Genomic DNA, 14,387 nt, shown 5'->3' with positions numbered 1-14,387 from the left:
AACATATGATGATGTAATATAAGCTACTGGCTTATATATTTAAAATGTTTAGTAAATGGACTTGAACTTCCATATAGTAGGCTAATGGTCTGGGTTCAAACATTCTGACACGCAGAGTGTAGCATTTACGTGACTGGTTTCTCTGAAAACAATACGAACATTTCAGGACAAAGCTGCGCCAGAAATTGAACTTGTACTGCCAGATCTGAGAGGTTGTAAGCGCCGACTTTTACAACTGCCAGCCACACAAACACAACAAAACATAAAATAAAGTCCAGGCCTGTTCCTCTCTCGTCCTTCACTGTCGTCGCTCCCCTTTTATGCTTCCGGAGTTCCTCCATGAGAGACTCGAGACCGGTGCGACGCGCAACTGATGCTCGTTAACCCACGCGTCAACAGCCTCGCGCCGGTGTTGTGGGCGTGTCCTTGAGACAATGCGCAAGCGAATGGAACTGAAAATATTAGCACACGCTCCTCAAATCCCATTGGTTTAATGGATTATTTCGAAAAGGTAATAAAATATCAAATGTTAGTTAACAGTTCACATGTTAAAAACAATGCGTAGTTTGTGTAATATGATAAATCGTCTGAGCTAATAGAGAATACGAATCTGACGTCACGCCGCATTGAGTTCTGGGTAACTTCTTTGTTTATCCGCCATCTTGACAGGATCGCGCAGCCTTTCCGTTATTGAGTTTAGTGCAGTAATTTGTTTTCTGTCATGATTGTGAAAAATGTCACCATTGTATGTCATTAATGCTGCATCGATAATTGTGATAGTAACTCAGATCATCGTTCTGAGAGAAAACAAGACAGTGAAAAAGGTTTTTTGCCTTTTCTACGTGTAAAAACACCAAGGGAAGCAGGTCGAGGAGATGACGAGAAGACGCCGGATGGCAAATCTATTCATAATTGCACTGATTAAACCCACTGCTTATCACTCAATAAAAGAATCACATTGCTAAGTGTTTTTGAACGTTTTGATTTTGTTTGGTTTAATAATTAACATTACCTTTGCAAGTCTGACTCTCACTGCGCTCGTAAATAAGCAGAACTTGACGGGGACATTCAAATGCTTAACAAGAAAAACGCTTCATGTGGCAAACAAACAATTCTGTACATATTTATTAAAGCATACTCTGTGGAGATACGCAAATGAGCCCAAAATATGAACGCAACACGTTTATATCTTAAACGGTTTCCTCTCATGTCCTCTCAAGAAAATGCTTAATGCACTTAGACTGATATTAAAGAGACCAAATTCTATTTACAAATAAAGCACATGCAGAAAAACGGATGAGACCAAAATATAAACTTTCAGTATCACTTAAAGGGCACCTATTATGCCCCTTTTTACAAGATGTAATATTGGTCTTGGGTGTCCCCAGAATGTATTTGTGAAGTTTCAGCACAAAATACCCCACAGTTAATTTATTATTTGAAAATGTCATTTTTGGGGCCTGTTTTAAAAAGAGCTGTTTTGGTGTGTACCACCTTAAATATAAATGAGCTGCATATCCCCGCCCTGCCTTTGGATGAGGGCGTAACTATGGCAATAAACAGTCGGTAGAAGCAGAATGGCTGAGAGTGAGAGACCCGCTGTTTTGTATGGCATTCAGCCGTACATGTTTGAACCGGAATCAGACCCAGATGATGAAGAGACTCCGGCAGAAGAAACACAATTGAGAATGGAGCAGGATGTCTCTGAATGGTTATTTGATACATTTATGTACTTATAGAGTTTTAATCGCGTCCCCTTTGCAATTATGGATGTGCAACACACACACACACACACACACACACACACACACTGTGATAACGTTCGCGCAATTTTTTGAAACTACAAACACAAATACTGTGATAACGTTTGCTAAGTACGTTAGATACACACTATACAAACAAGGTTTAAATTATATACACAGACATTCTACGACGACGACAACAACTTTAGACGCATTTGTTATTGAACTGGCTGACATCGACTGAAATGACTATTTGCTCAAAAAACATTAAATACACTTACTTCTTCTGGAGGTGACGTTGGATCGCGAACAGTAGGCAACGATCCACACTTGAGGATTAACTTTGAAGCAAGACCTGCTTTGAATTGACCCTCGTTCTCAAAACAGTCAGTCAAAAAATGATTCGCGCAAACATAAACGTATTTTGGAATTTTGAGTGGCGCCTTTCCTTCGTAAATAAAATCCATCCACTGCGTTTTCAGTGGCTCTGATGTCGGAAGTAAGTGAAAACTACTATGTTCATTATTACATCCCACAACAGAACACTTATGTTTCTGGAGACATTACCGGCTGTCGTTGAAACAATGGAGGATGGTTGACAGATCACCGACGGCGGGGTCTATGCCAAAACCAGATTGTCAATCAAACCACGTGGGTGGGGCTTAGCGCAATTCTACGTCACAGTGAGAGCAATCTTAGAACAGGGCGTTCTGAGACAGTGCTTATGAATTATTGAGATTGTAAAAAAAACACTGGGTGGATTTTTCTCATTCTAGGGTGGTTTTGCTCACACACTGCCAACACACATTTATGGTCAAACACCATGTAAAAGTGAATTTTGCATAATAGGTGCCCTTTAAAATGCAAGCATTTTATACATTTTCTTCATAACGGCTTTATAAAGGTAGGAAATTGCTTAGTGTGGTTGTCATTGGTTAAAATAAATATAAAAATACAGTGTGTTCGTGTTCATCTGTCCGCTGAATTTGACCCATAATCTCTGATTCTCCTCATCTGTGATCATGGAAAAGGGGAATTACAATGACAAGTTGTAGGCCTACTCAATATGCTCGTTTAAGCATCATTTAAACGTTTCCAACAAATAAATGAAACGACTTTTCTCAGTGTGTTGATCACATAGATTTATTTGGATATTCATACGATGTCTGAAGCAGCGGTGAGCGTCCAGCGTGTGACACGGTAAACAGATCAACATTGTAAACGAAATTCTACAAAACTTCAGTGAAAAAAAATAAATAAATAAAATTATTATACGACGCGATAAAATAGCTTCTATTCCCTGCAAACGATACCATTAAAATTGTTAACGTTCCACTTAATGGCAGAAACAAAACAAAAGGTAAGCAAGAATCCGTATTAATTTCAGTACGAGTAATAGAGGGCGACCCTGTCAAAATGGCGGCGCCGCCCCAGCATGCAACGAGGCGTGAAGTCGGTTCGTATTCTATTGAGTACAAGACAGGCATTCAGATAAACAGTTACATAAGGATACAGCAGAGCAAACATGAGCCAATAACCTTGTTTTACACTGTTTTCTGTTTAGCTTTTTTTATTTATTTGAGGATTTAGAAAGTTTTTGAATAGTTTGATTAGTCTGCTTCCTTCGTTGTTATTCTGTGACTACAGTACTGAATGTTGACAACTTGAAACAAACCTCTACAAATGTATCTGTGTCCTAATAAAATAAGCTTTAGACTGGTGTGAATATTCGATGTCAGCCTTAATTTCTTGATTATTATTCAATCAATATTGGTGCACATTGTGTTTTTCACTTTCAGCTGTTTTTCCAGGAAATTACTTAACGTGTAATATTTGTGCAAACAATATAAACTGAACAAATTTCACAAACGTTTGATGAACATCTGAAAGTCTGATGTGGCACCAGCTTTACAGAACATCTCATCCTCAGCACCAGATTTGCAGAACTTGCTGTGAGATGTTACTCCACTCTTCCATCAAGGCAATTCACATTCTCAAACATGTCTGGTAGGACTTATGGTTACATGTGTTTTGGCACTGGAAGGACAATCAGCTGTCCTTCTGTCTCCCTGTAGCACTGTCTCAGGCATCTTACATTACAGACATTGCAGTTTATTGCTCTGTTCTCATCTGCAGTCCTCTTGTCTCCTGCAGCAGAACTAAGACATATTCAAACAGGTGATCAGAGACCCTGGGCATCTTTAATCTGGTGTTTTTCAGAGTCAGGAAGGTCTCTTTAGTGTCCTAAGTTATTGTAACTGACCTTGATTGACCGATAGGTGCATGTGCAATAATTGAAAAACTTGACAAACATTGTTAAAACCCTTTCTAAAGATCTTTAAAGCTTATTTGAAATGTACAAAATTATCTTTAAAATATTATCCTGAAAATTGACTTTTCTTTAAAAAACAAAAACAAAACACCAATAAACAACAAATCCAGTTAGACTGCTTTTGAAATTGTTTTTTCAGGTACATAAGGTTGTTTGAGTAGGCCATGTGTTATGTTTGACACATTTCAGGGTTTTGTGCTGCAATATCCTGCCTTGTCAAACTTTAAATAAAATAAAACTAAACTATAATTTCCTATCATAATTATATTTTAAACAAAAACGACATGCTTTAAGTAGCTGTTGGCATGCAGACTGTCATCAAAACTAAGGGTTTATATTCCAAAGGAATTTTTTATTACCTTTTCGATGTGATCCGATGCGATTTGAGGAGCGTGTGCTAATATTTTCAGTTCCATTCGCTTGCGCGTTGTCTCAATGACACACCCACAATAGAAGGATATCATGAATATTCGCGTAAGCGCCACCCAGTGGAACAGAATATTTCAGGAACCGAATATATTGTAACACCGTTCCCTCACGGCTCTTGCCCGCCCTGCTCGTCACATTGTTCCAATGAGCAGAGTTTACATGCATATTCATAAATATTCGTTCCGCTGTGGGCGCGGCTTTATTGAAATACGAACAAAGGAATGGAATGGAAGTTGTTGTTTTATCTTCGGATCACAACATGTTTGATAGATTATTTCTATAAGGTAATACAGCCGAATGGACATGTGCCCCATTTATATATTTAACTGTTCATAATCTTTACATAATAGGATAAAATGATCGGCTTTGCACATGCTTTTATTAGAAAGCTTTTATCATGGTTTTATGTCACCGTTTTTGCTGTCTAGCCTAACATTAGGTATACAAAAAAAATTAATTGAGCACATACTTCTGTTTTTCCTCGTTGTTTGGCACATATTTTGAAGTTGTGAACTGTATATTTGTGTAGTTGTACACCCGTAATTATTTATTTTGCAGCATGACTTTCACAAGAATGACTTAAATAAAATTCAGTTTTAATAAAGATTTTAAAATGTTCTTTGGTGTTCACTCTTGTCAGTTTTCAACCGCCTGGGTCATGCTGACAACACATTTAGGCTACTTTGGCCATTAGGCTAAGTGATGTGACTAATATTTACTTATATTGTAAATATTTTTTTAAATTATTTTTTATTATTTTTCATAATAACTTCAGACAGTATTTATTCTATGAATGTAGTGCTGTAAAAGTAAGAAACATATTTTACAAAGTATTTACACAAATACAAGAACTACAAAAGTTGAATACATTGTTCTGAGCAGAGTGATTTTCTTTACATTTTCCTGTGTGTTAAAATGCAAATCAAGCGAGACCATAGTACCAGTACCTTAAACAGACATTTACAATTTTTTTTTAAATCCCTCATTTTATTCATTGGATAAACCAAAACAATAATGCATTTCACACTATAAGCTTTATCAGAGTGCGTGTTCTCTGAAGATGGACATGCAAGACATGAATCAACAACAAAAGCTTAAGGGCCTTGGCATCCATGACAAACAAAATATACTTTTATATTGGGTCTGTTAACACAGTGATACCATCCATTGCAGCAGTCACACTGAATCTGAAAGAAACAGTGACATTACAACATGTTTTAAGCAAGGTGAAAATTCAAAGAACAATTTGCCGATTAACAGACCCAAGAGTCCTCTGTGTGAGGATATTTGTCCCCACATCAGAAAGGTCAGTTCAGTGATGATGCAGTTCCATTAGTTCAGTTTTACTTTATAGCAGCTCTGCAGAAGAGTTTTTCATCATCCAGCTTAGTTCAGTTCTCATCAAACAGTGTCAGTGCAGTCCACAAAAAATACATAAATAATAATTAAAATTAAATTGAAAAAATAGCTTTTAGTCTTATGATTTAAATTATTAAAACTTGCAGTTATTTTCACTTGAATTTCATTTCAGTCATTCTTGTGAAAGTCACGATGCTGCAAAATGAAAAATTACAGGGACACAGTTTACAGCTTCAAAATATGCAACAAACAACGAGGAAAAACAGAAATATGTGCTCAATTAGTTTTTTGTATCCCTAATGTTAGGCTAGACAGCAAAAACGGTGACATAAAACCATGATAAAAGCTTTCTAATAAAAGCATGTGCAAAGCCGATCATTTTAGCCTATTATATAAAGATTATGAACAGTTGAACATGTAAATGGGGCATGTGGCCGTTCGGCTGTATTACCTTATTGAAATAATCACATTTAGAAATGTGATCCGAAGATAAAACAACAACTTCCATTCCATTCATTTGTTCGTATTTCAATAAAACCGCGCACACAGCGGAGCGAATATTCGTGAATATGCAAGTAAGTGCTGCCCAACAGTTTTTCACAGGAACTGAATATTACACAACACCGGCCCTCATCCAAGTGTGACATCAGAAGCCAGGCCCCTGCCGCCTTGCAGCCGATTTTATTGGTCGCTTTTATACTCATTAAAGGTGCCCTAGATTCAAAAATTGAATTTACCTTGGCATAGTTGAATAACAAGAGTTCAGTACATGGAAATGACATACAGTGAGTCTCAAACTCCATTGTTTCCTCCTTCTTATATAAATCTCATTTGTTTAAACGACCTCCGAGGAACAGGCGAATCTCAACATAACACCGACTGTTACGTAACTGTATTCATGGAGACAAGACTGTCGTTATTTTCATTTTTTAAACACTTGCAGTCTGTATAATGCATAAACACAACTTCATTCTTTATAAATCTCTCCAACAGTGTAGCAATAGCCGTTAGCCACGGAGGACAGCCTCAAATTCACTCAGAATAAAACTTTAACATCCAAATAAATACTTTACTCACATAATTCGAAGCATGCATGCAGCATGCATGACGAAAATCTTGTAAAGATCCAATAATTGAGGGTTATATTAGCTGTGTGAACTTTGTAAATGCGCTGTAATATAGTCGACAGCTGGTGTGGCAGGGAGCACGCGATTTAAGGGGGCGGCGCCGAGTGTAAATCAGTGCATTGTTAATGATGCCCCAAAATAGGCAGTTAAAAAAATTAATTTAAAAAAATCTATGGGGTATTTTGAGCTGAAACTTCACAGACACATTCAGGAGACACCTTAGACTTATATTACATCTTGTGAAAGAACGTTCTTGGGCACCTTTAAAAGATTATAAATAGAGACGTTTCCACCAATCGCTGCACAAGTTAACCCTCTACAGCACAGCGTTGCCCTCAGGCAATGGAAAGTTTTCTTAAGCCCTATGTTTACTAAATTTTTCTGTAAATGATAACAACCAATTAGAAAGGTAGAGAAAGTACCAAAGAACAGTTCAGTAAGGTGTTGGAGTCAATATCAAGCACCATTTAAAGGTGGGACGACCTGTTCTGACACATGTTCACAGGAGCACATGGTATGAGAAGAAGGCAATATTATTTGCTTTAGTAATCATATTTAAAATGACATGAACTGTACATAAAAAATATGTGTGTGTGTGTGTGTGTGTGTGTGTGTGTGTGTGTGTGTGTGTGTGTGTGTGTGTGTGTGTGTGTGTGTGTGTGTGTGAGAAGGTGTAGAGAAGCCTTTTGTCAGGTTTTATGGAGTTTTTTTTTTATTTTGCATGTTCAGAAATTCAGTTTTTCTTTTCATTGCCTCAGGGCAACGTTGTGCGATAAGGGGTACTTTTTGAGGAGGTTTTGGGCAGTACCTCTCATTGGTACCACAATGTATTATAAGAAGGGAAGATGCAGGGTTCCTGGGTGTGCAGGAACACCCAAAGTGATGTGCAAAAATTGTAACATACACCACTATGTCACAGCAGAGAAGAAGTGCTTTTTGAAGTTTCGTACGGAATGAAATCTTATTACATGAAGTACATTATATGGCATAGCACACTACATGATACAGACATATGCATGTATCAAATTCAATATATCAATGTCTTTCAAGTGTTTTTCCCTTTTTACTTAATGATTTCTTGAATTTAAAAAAAAAAAAATTTGATTTTGATGATAATTTTCTCTATGACTCTGTTCCATTGTCGCACAACGTTGCCCTGAGGCAACGGAAAAATATTGTGGGGTTGGGGGGGGGGGGGATTTTTTTTTTTCATGTGCCATCAACATGTGTGCAGTAGAGGGTTAAGGTTGCATATGATGATAAAAGCACGTTAGTGCTAGCCCTCCCAGAACCCATAGAGATTGCATTGCAGTGCCTGCAGTTCGAAAAAAAAATTTTTTTGAATGGAAGTCTATGGGAGCACTCGGGGCAAATCTCCGCCACAGTGAAATCGCCCAAAAAGAGGCGGTACTCCACAGAATGTGATTGGCACTGATTGGACTATATAGCCTATATCAAGAGGCAGAGCAAAACAGCCTAGCAGTGACAGCTAGCGTAACACTGTGGTTGAAAAAATCCGTCCCTTTCTCACTTTGTTGGTGCGTCGCCCTATTGCTCTAATGAAGAAACCACCCCTGTTTATTGGTAAATTGACCAAAGGATTAATCGACTAAATATGCCAGTAACTTTTCACCAGCACTGTCTCAAGATTATTTTACCCATATTTGAGGATAGCCCAATAAATGCTCTTTCTAATGCAATATTTTTTCAATTATATGTTCTACACTTTTTTTTTTTCAAACATTTACAAAAAAATTATAATCCAAGACTTTTTCCACTAGAAAGATGTCTGACTCTGAAACCATTGAACTGGCTTGTCTTGGCCGACCTTTTCAGTTGGGAATGCTTTATGACTGCCGAAGAGATGTCCTCATTCCAGGTAATATAAAGCACATTTTAAGCTTTACCTTTGGGGTAACTAATGATTAATATACACATTTTCCCAAGGACTAACTCTTTGGGATGCTGAGATGCTGCAGAAGAATATTAATGTACGTCCACAGCCAAACACTGACTTCAAAATCATTGCCTCAGATTCAAGTGAAGACAAAGTGTCAGCTTTGAATGTTCGTGCATCTCTTGAAGCCAGCTTTCTGTGTGGATTAGTCAGTGTGAAAGGGTCGGCTGCCTTTTTAAATGATAAAAAGAAGTCCAAACATCAATCTCGAGTCACCTTACAGTATCGGACAACTTCACGTTTTGAGCAGTTAACTATGGAGCATCTTGGACTAGGGAATGTAAAGCATTGCAATGTATTTCAGGAGGGCTCGGCCACACATGTTGTTACAGCTTTATTGTATGGAGCTCAAGCGTTCTTTATTTTTGACCGTGAAGTTTCTACCAATGAAAATCTTCAAGAGATACAAGGAGAGCTCCAAGCAACAATCAAAAATATACCTTTAATATCAGTTGAAGGTGAAGCAGCTTTGAAAATGATTGAATCAGAAAAAGAGAAAATGAACAAATTCAGCTGCACTTTTCATGGAGATTTTGCTCTGGAAAACAATCCAGTTTCCTATGTAGATGCCATCAAGGTGTACTCAGAACTGCCAAAACTGTTGGGAGAACATGGAGAGAATGCTGTGCCCATGACCGTGTGGCTTTACCCTCTGAAAAAACTAGATTCAACAGCTGCTCAGTTAGTCAGGGAGATCAGTGTAAGCCTAGTACGACGTGCCCAACGGATCATGGATGAACTGGATAATTGTGACATTCAATGTCAAGACCTGATGAGGGACAATGTCGCCATTCAATTCCCTGAAATCAAAACTAAAATCAGAAAATTTAAGGACCTCAGCTCAGAGTACAAAATTGTTTTTCAAAAACATCTCTGCAGGCTTCTTCCATCTATAAGGGGTGGAGGAAAAGAAGAACAAGAGCTTGCTGATGCCCTCACAGACAAAGAAAGATCGCCATTTCAAGGTGCTCTGGTACACAAGTTTCTAAACGAGCGAGAGCGAGAGATGAATGTTGTTAGATCTTACCTCGAAATCATGAAAGAAGTCCCTGTCCTTTCATCCAGCAATGACTTGGACAAGGTTGTCTTGAAAGCATCCAATAACTATGTGATAGCTTTTGCACTCTCCTCCTTAAATGAAAAGGAACTGTACTTTTCAGACTTGGAGAATTACCTGAAAAAACAATCATGTAACAATGGAGAGGAAATACATTATGATCAAGACTCCTCAAAAAAGAAATGGTTTTCATCAGGAGATGCAACTGCTCTTACCAGGGAAATGATACAGGCCTTCCTAGATTTCAAAGAAGCCAATAAAGGAAGAACAAACATTGAATTCTGCATTGCATCAATCCCGGATGAACTCATCACTGCCTCTTCAATTCATGTTTATGAAAGAGGGAGACTCATAAGTTCACAATATGAGCTCCCCTCAAAACCCCCAAAACCAGTCTTCTTGAGTGCTGAGCATGACTGCATACATCTGCAAATCAACCCTCCTGACCGCGGTGTTAGTTCTGTGGCCTCATACTGTATCTCATATCAGGCAGCGCAGAGCTCTGAATGGACAGATGTGTTTACAGATGGGGTTTCTGATCAGGTCACCGTCAAGCAGTTACAACCACATAAAGAATATTGCTTCAACTGCAAGGCGGTGTGTCGTCCTGGAGTAAGTCTGACTAGTGACACAACATCATTCTTCAAGACTCGTCCATGTGCTCCACCTGGAGCACTTACAGTGAAACAAGTAGAATCTGAGTCTGCAACTGTAGTTTGGGATGTTCCTACATCTGTAGGTGAGGATGTTCTGGTCACTGGATACGTGTTGGAATTGAGAGAAATGAAAATGGATCAGGAAAATGAAAAGCCATGGAAGTCTGTGAAATCTACAAACAGGGAGTGCACTCTTCAGGGACTGAAAGAAAACGCAGATTACACAATCAGAGTTTTTGCAAACTGTGGAAATGATGGAGTGAGTCTCTCCAGCCCCGAAACTGTGTTTTCAGCCAGTTTTAGGGGTAAACAATCAAATAAGGATGGGAGTGGGTTGTTCTTGAATCAATCTTCACGAATTAAAAGGGGCAATCCATCAATACATACACTGATACTACACAAAAAAATGACAGAGACTCTAAGTTTTAATCAGTATGTCTTCGGAAGAAAAGTTGAGGATGTGAAAAACAAAGTAATTCTTCTTGTAGGATCAACAGGTGCAGGAAAAACCACACTGATCAATGTGATGGTCAATTACATACTGGGTGTAAAGTGGGAGGATTCATATCGCTTCAAACTAATCAATGAAGTGACCAATCGTTCACAGGCTGAGAGTCAGACATCTAATGTCTCCTCTTATGAGCTGTACAATCAGCCTGGCTTTCAAATTCCCTATTCCCTCACAATTGTAGATACACCTGGATTTGGTGATACAAGAGGAATCGCACATGATAAAATGATTACAGAGCAGGTCAAAAGCTTTCTTTGTAGCCCTTTGGGAATCGATCACATTGATGCCGTCTGCTTTGTTGTCCAGGCCTCTCTTGCCCGCCTGACTGCCAATCAGAGTTACATCTTTGACTCAATCCTGTCAATTTTTGGCAAAGACATTGCAGAGAACATCATAATTTTGGTAACATTTGCAGATGGTAAAGACATCCCAGTTCTAGAAGCCATCAAATCAGCAGATCTGCCCTGTAAAAAAAATAAAAAGGGACAACCCTCTAATTTCAATTTCAACAATTCAGCTGTGTATGCAGACAAAAAAGTAGAAGAGCCTACAACCTCTGATAATGATTCAGATGATAATGATGATGAAGATAAACTCACAGAGCTTGTCTGGGACAAAACCTTTAAACAGATGAGGGCTTTTTTCAAGGCACTTGGGACCATTGAAAGTAAAGATCTGACGATGACTATAAAAGTCTTGGAGGAAAGAGAGCGCCTTGAGAAAGCCATGACAAGTTTGACCCCTCAAATAACTGCTGGACTCTCTAAAATGAGTGAAATAAAAAAATTCAAGCAATGTTTGGAAAATGAGAGTGAGAACATGGCACAAAATGAGGATTTTGAACAAGATGTAGAGGTGATGAAAGCAAACAGATCCCCTGTAAACTGTTTTACCATGAACTGCAACACCTGCTTCTTCACATGTCACTCCAACTGCTTCCTCCCTGCAGAAGATTCTGTCAACACTTGTGCTGTGATGGAGGGTGGCTACTGCATTGTCTGCCCTGAAAACTGCCATTACTCTGCTCATTCAAAGGAAAATTTCATGTGGACATATGAAACAAAAATAGAGAAAAAAACTATTAAAGAGCTGAAAGACAACTTCATGAAGGCAAAAGGAAAGTTTATGGACTCGAAGCAAATCCTTGATGCACTTGAAGAGGAACTCCATGGAATTGAGGACAAATTAAGGAAGTTGATCAAACTGTCCTCTGATTGCCTAAGAAGACTGGATGAAACTGCACTGAAGCCAAAATCTCTCTCCACAGCCGAATATCTCGAAATCCTGATCAAAACCGAGAAAGAAAAGAAAAGTCCTGGCTTTGAGGACCGGATTGTTGGACTCGAGAAAATGAAACAAGAAACTCTTATCCTGGAAAAGATTGCTAAAGGAGAAAATTTGCTTGAAACAGAGCGCCGCATTATGGAGGAGAGAGAGAAGAGAATAAAAACTGTTGCCCTGAAAATTATGAAAAGGAAGAAAGCAGTTAGTGCCTTCCAGTCACTGAGCAATCAGAAAACATCCGATCAAAAGGACGGAAGTGCTTGCCTTGAGGGCCAGGAGATGTCATAAACAAAATAAAGGCTGATTAATTCAAAGAGAATAAGGAAAATTGAAAATTTGCTTAACATGATGTTACTTAAACATCAATGCTTCATTCATCTATGGATCAATCCTCTTTTAACATCAATACTACTTAATTTAAGAGTTATTTCATGCTTGTATTTGTGTTTTAAACAATGATGCAGTGTCAAATTTCTCAAGAATCCACAACAATCATGTACTGTAGCTCAACTGGTTGACCATAGTGCCAGGAAATGCATGAAATGATCGTTTTTTGTTTGTTTTTAATTACTTAGCTACTTCAGATAAAAGCTTCTGAAAAAGCATTAACGTAAAATAATTTTTTCATCTTTGTGTTAAGTTGTATTAGTATGGCATAAAACATTTGGAAATTAAGAAATATGGATTGTTCTTATGGTAGAGCTTATACTGTATTGCCGCAACGCATGTGATTTTTTCCCAATTATTCCCTGAAAATGTACTACAGTTCAAAAGTTATCATCAGCGATTGTATTATAATTATCTCTACCTATGGATTTTAAAGGTGCCATTGAATGTTTTTTTTACAAGATGTAATATAAGTCTAAGGTGTCCCCTGAATGTGTCTGTGAAGTTGCAGCTCAAAATACCCCATAGATTTTTTTTAATTAATTTTTTTAACTGCCTATTTTGAGGCATAATTAGAAATGCACCGATTCAGGCTGTGGCCCCTTTAAATGCTCGTGCTCTCCGCCCCTTCCCGAGCTCTCAACTCTATCATTGCTTAAGTGATAGAGAGGATTTTTTCGTCGACTGAGAATCCAAAGACTGTTACTGAGTTTTTCAAATGAGCGCATGCGTAAGAACAGCCCCCTCCTTCACAGCTCACTTCAAAAGAACGCCTCCCAAAACTCGTGCACGAGTATTGGAAAACGAGTGTTTACCCCCGGCATTCGCTGTGTCGTGTTTTTTGGATTCATTATGTCGGACTCACCGCAGGTAACTTATAATCTGCAGTTGTTACTCCTGTCTCCTGACAAAAACACTGCATGCGGCGCCTGTGGAGTGTGGAAAGTTACTGGAGCGCGCAGCTGCGCTCGTCTCTCACAAGGAACGTCACGGCAGTGATTGACAAGCCAGAGGGCCAATCGTTTACGCGATGATCGCGTAAACGATTGGCTGATGTTTTTAAGGCCCTATCTCGTGCACAGATGATGTATATTAATATTATTACTTTCAGTGCACCTAATAAATAGTCTTTTATCCGTTAGTAAAGACAGTTTCAAGTAATATTGCAAAAATGTATAAAACAAAACATCCTCTTTAGCACCTTTAAACAAAGTTCACACAGCTAGTATAACCCTTAAAATGGATCTTTACAAAGTGTTCATCATGCAGCATGTCTAATCACATAAGTATGGTATTTATTTGGATGTTTACTAGGGCTGCACGATTAATCGCATGCTATTCTCACGCGCATTTCGTCAGTAAAGCCGGTTCCCTGATTACTGCTAAATCGCCATCACCTGTTTTTAAACGGAGCGCCTTTTAATAGGCGGAGCCGTAGTTCACGGACAAGCCACGCAATATCGCGTTCATTATCGCAGGCGATTCATCTGCGATATGAACGCGATATTGCGTGGCTTTTCATTGACCTACGGCTCTGTCTATTAAA

At 38.5% G+C, this 14,387-nt stretch overlaps 1 protein-coding gene across 2 annotated transcripts in view; it reads left to right on the top strand.

The window, feature by feature from the left end:
* The window catches only part of LOC125250010, a 28,964-nt gene extending 15,570 nt beyond the window's left edge, over nucleotides 1-13,394 (top strand). The window contains exons 3-4 of one of the 2 annotated variants that reach the window (XM_048162302.1): nucleotides 8,771-8,868; nucleotides 8,937-13,394. In XM_048162302.1, the coding sequence (XP_048018259.1) occupies nucleotides 8,775-8,868; nucleotides 8,937-12,742 (3,900 nt within the window). In that variant the 5' untranslated portion in view covers nucleotides 8,771-8,774 and the 3' untranslated portion in view covers nucleotides 12,743-13,394. The remainder of the gene's footprint in view (nucleotides 1-8,770; nucleotides 8,869-8,936) is intronic. The other variant, XM_048162303.1, reaches the window with a different exon arrangement.
* Nucleotides 13,395-14,387: the final 993 nt, after the last annotated feature.

Source organism: Megalobrama amblycephala, linkage group LG17, assembly GCF_018812025.1.
Source record: "Megalobrama amblycephala isolate DHTTF-2021 linkage group LG17, ASM1881202v1, whole genome shotgun sequence".
Classification (NCBI taxonomy): Eukaryota; Metazoa; Chordata; class Actinopteri; order Cypriniformes; family Xenocyprididae; genus Megalobrama; species Megalobrama amblycephala.
This window is presented reverse-complemented; position numbering and strand designations above follow the sequence as displayed.